The sequence below is a fragment of the Aptenodytes forsteri genome, unplaced genomic scaffold (assembly GCF_000699145.1).
Source record: "Aptenodytes forsteri isolate BGI_AS27 unplaced genomic scaffold, ASM69914v1 Scaffold523, whole genome shotgun sequence".
NCBI lineage: Eukaryota > Metazoa > Chordata > Aves > Sphenisciformes > Spheniscidae > Aptenodytes > Aptenodytes forsteri.
Window position 1 is genome coordinate 1,306,576 of NW_008794159.1, and position 938 is coordinate 1,307,513.

Consider the following 938-nt stretch of genomic DNA (forward strand, 5'->3'; position numbering starts at 1 on the left):
CTTTCATTACACAGAGTTTGCAACTTTATACCAGATCTTTCAAGTGGTAGAACTCAAAACTTCAGTGCCACTTTTTAACTAACTACTGTCCAAGAGAACAAAATTAAGTCATTTTTAAGAACACAGAATATGCACAAAAATATTTCGACACAAAATGCAACAAAAGCTTCTCAATTTCACCCTGAAAGATAAAATTTAACAAAAGCATATAATCTAAGCAAATATCAAGCAACTAATGCTCAGAAGCCCCTATCTAAATAAAACAAGAGATTTCTACTCCAAACACATACAGCACTAACAGTCAATAGATGTTTTGAGTATCTGTCAAGAGAGAATAAAATCTGTCTGAATAGTTCAACAAGCAGCACTACAAATAAAGAAAAACGATGGTCCTACAATTCTTAAACCACAAAATGCAGGTCAAAATTCCTACCACGAGATTAACATACGAGAGCAACCCTGCAAACCCCTGGAACGGTAAAACATACACACGCACCAGTAGGAGTTGTCACCAAATTGCATGCAAAAATCCTCTTAGCTCCAATGAAGTCAGTGACTCTGATGAGACCTTTACCTTCATTTTCCATCGAAATTGTACTTGAGTCGATAGTTACAAAAGTCTTTAGCAACAGCAGCGCTGGAGCGGGAGCTGAAAGGTGAGGAGAGAGATGCCCCAAGATCCCAGGCAATCACACTGCTCCCTCTGCCCCCACCTGCAGCAACATCTGCAAGAGAAACCAGCGCTAAAAGAGGGGAAGAAAAAAAAAAAAAACACAACACAAAAAACCCCAAACCCCAGCAACAACAGCCGAACCCTATAGGTCTCCACCGCCTTTCCGTTCACGGCAGCGCGGAGCAGGCACACGCACACAGGGAGCCCGCAGAGCTGTCAGAGGCCGCCAAGGATTAGGATTAGTTGCCCAGCAGCTACAGCACCA

The 938-nt window shown here is 42.3% G+C and overlaps 1 protein-coding gene across 1 annotated transcript in view; it reads right to left on the reverse strand.

The window, feature by feature from the left end:
• The window catches only part of ATP2C1 (ATPase secretory pathway Ca2+ transporting 1), a 49,999-nt gene extending 49,291 nt beyond the window's left edge, over nt 1-708 (reverse strand). Inside the window, exon 1 of the mRNA XM_009280478.2 lies at nt 575-708. Within this exon, the coding sequence (XP_009278753.1) occupies nt 575-580 (6 nt within the window). The 5' untranslated portion in view covers nt 581-708. The remainder of the gene's footprint in view (nt 1-574) is intronic.
• Nucleotides 709-938: the final 230 nt, after the last annotated feature.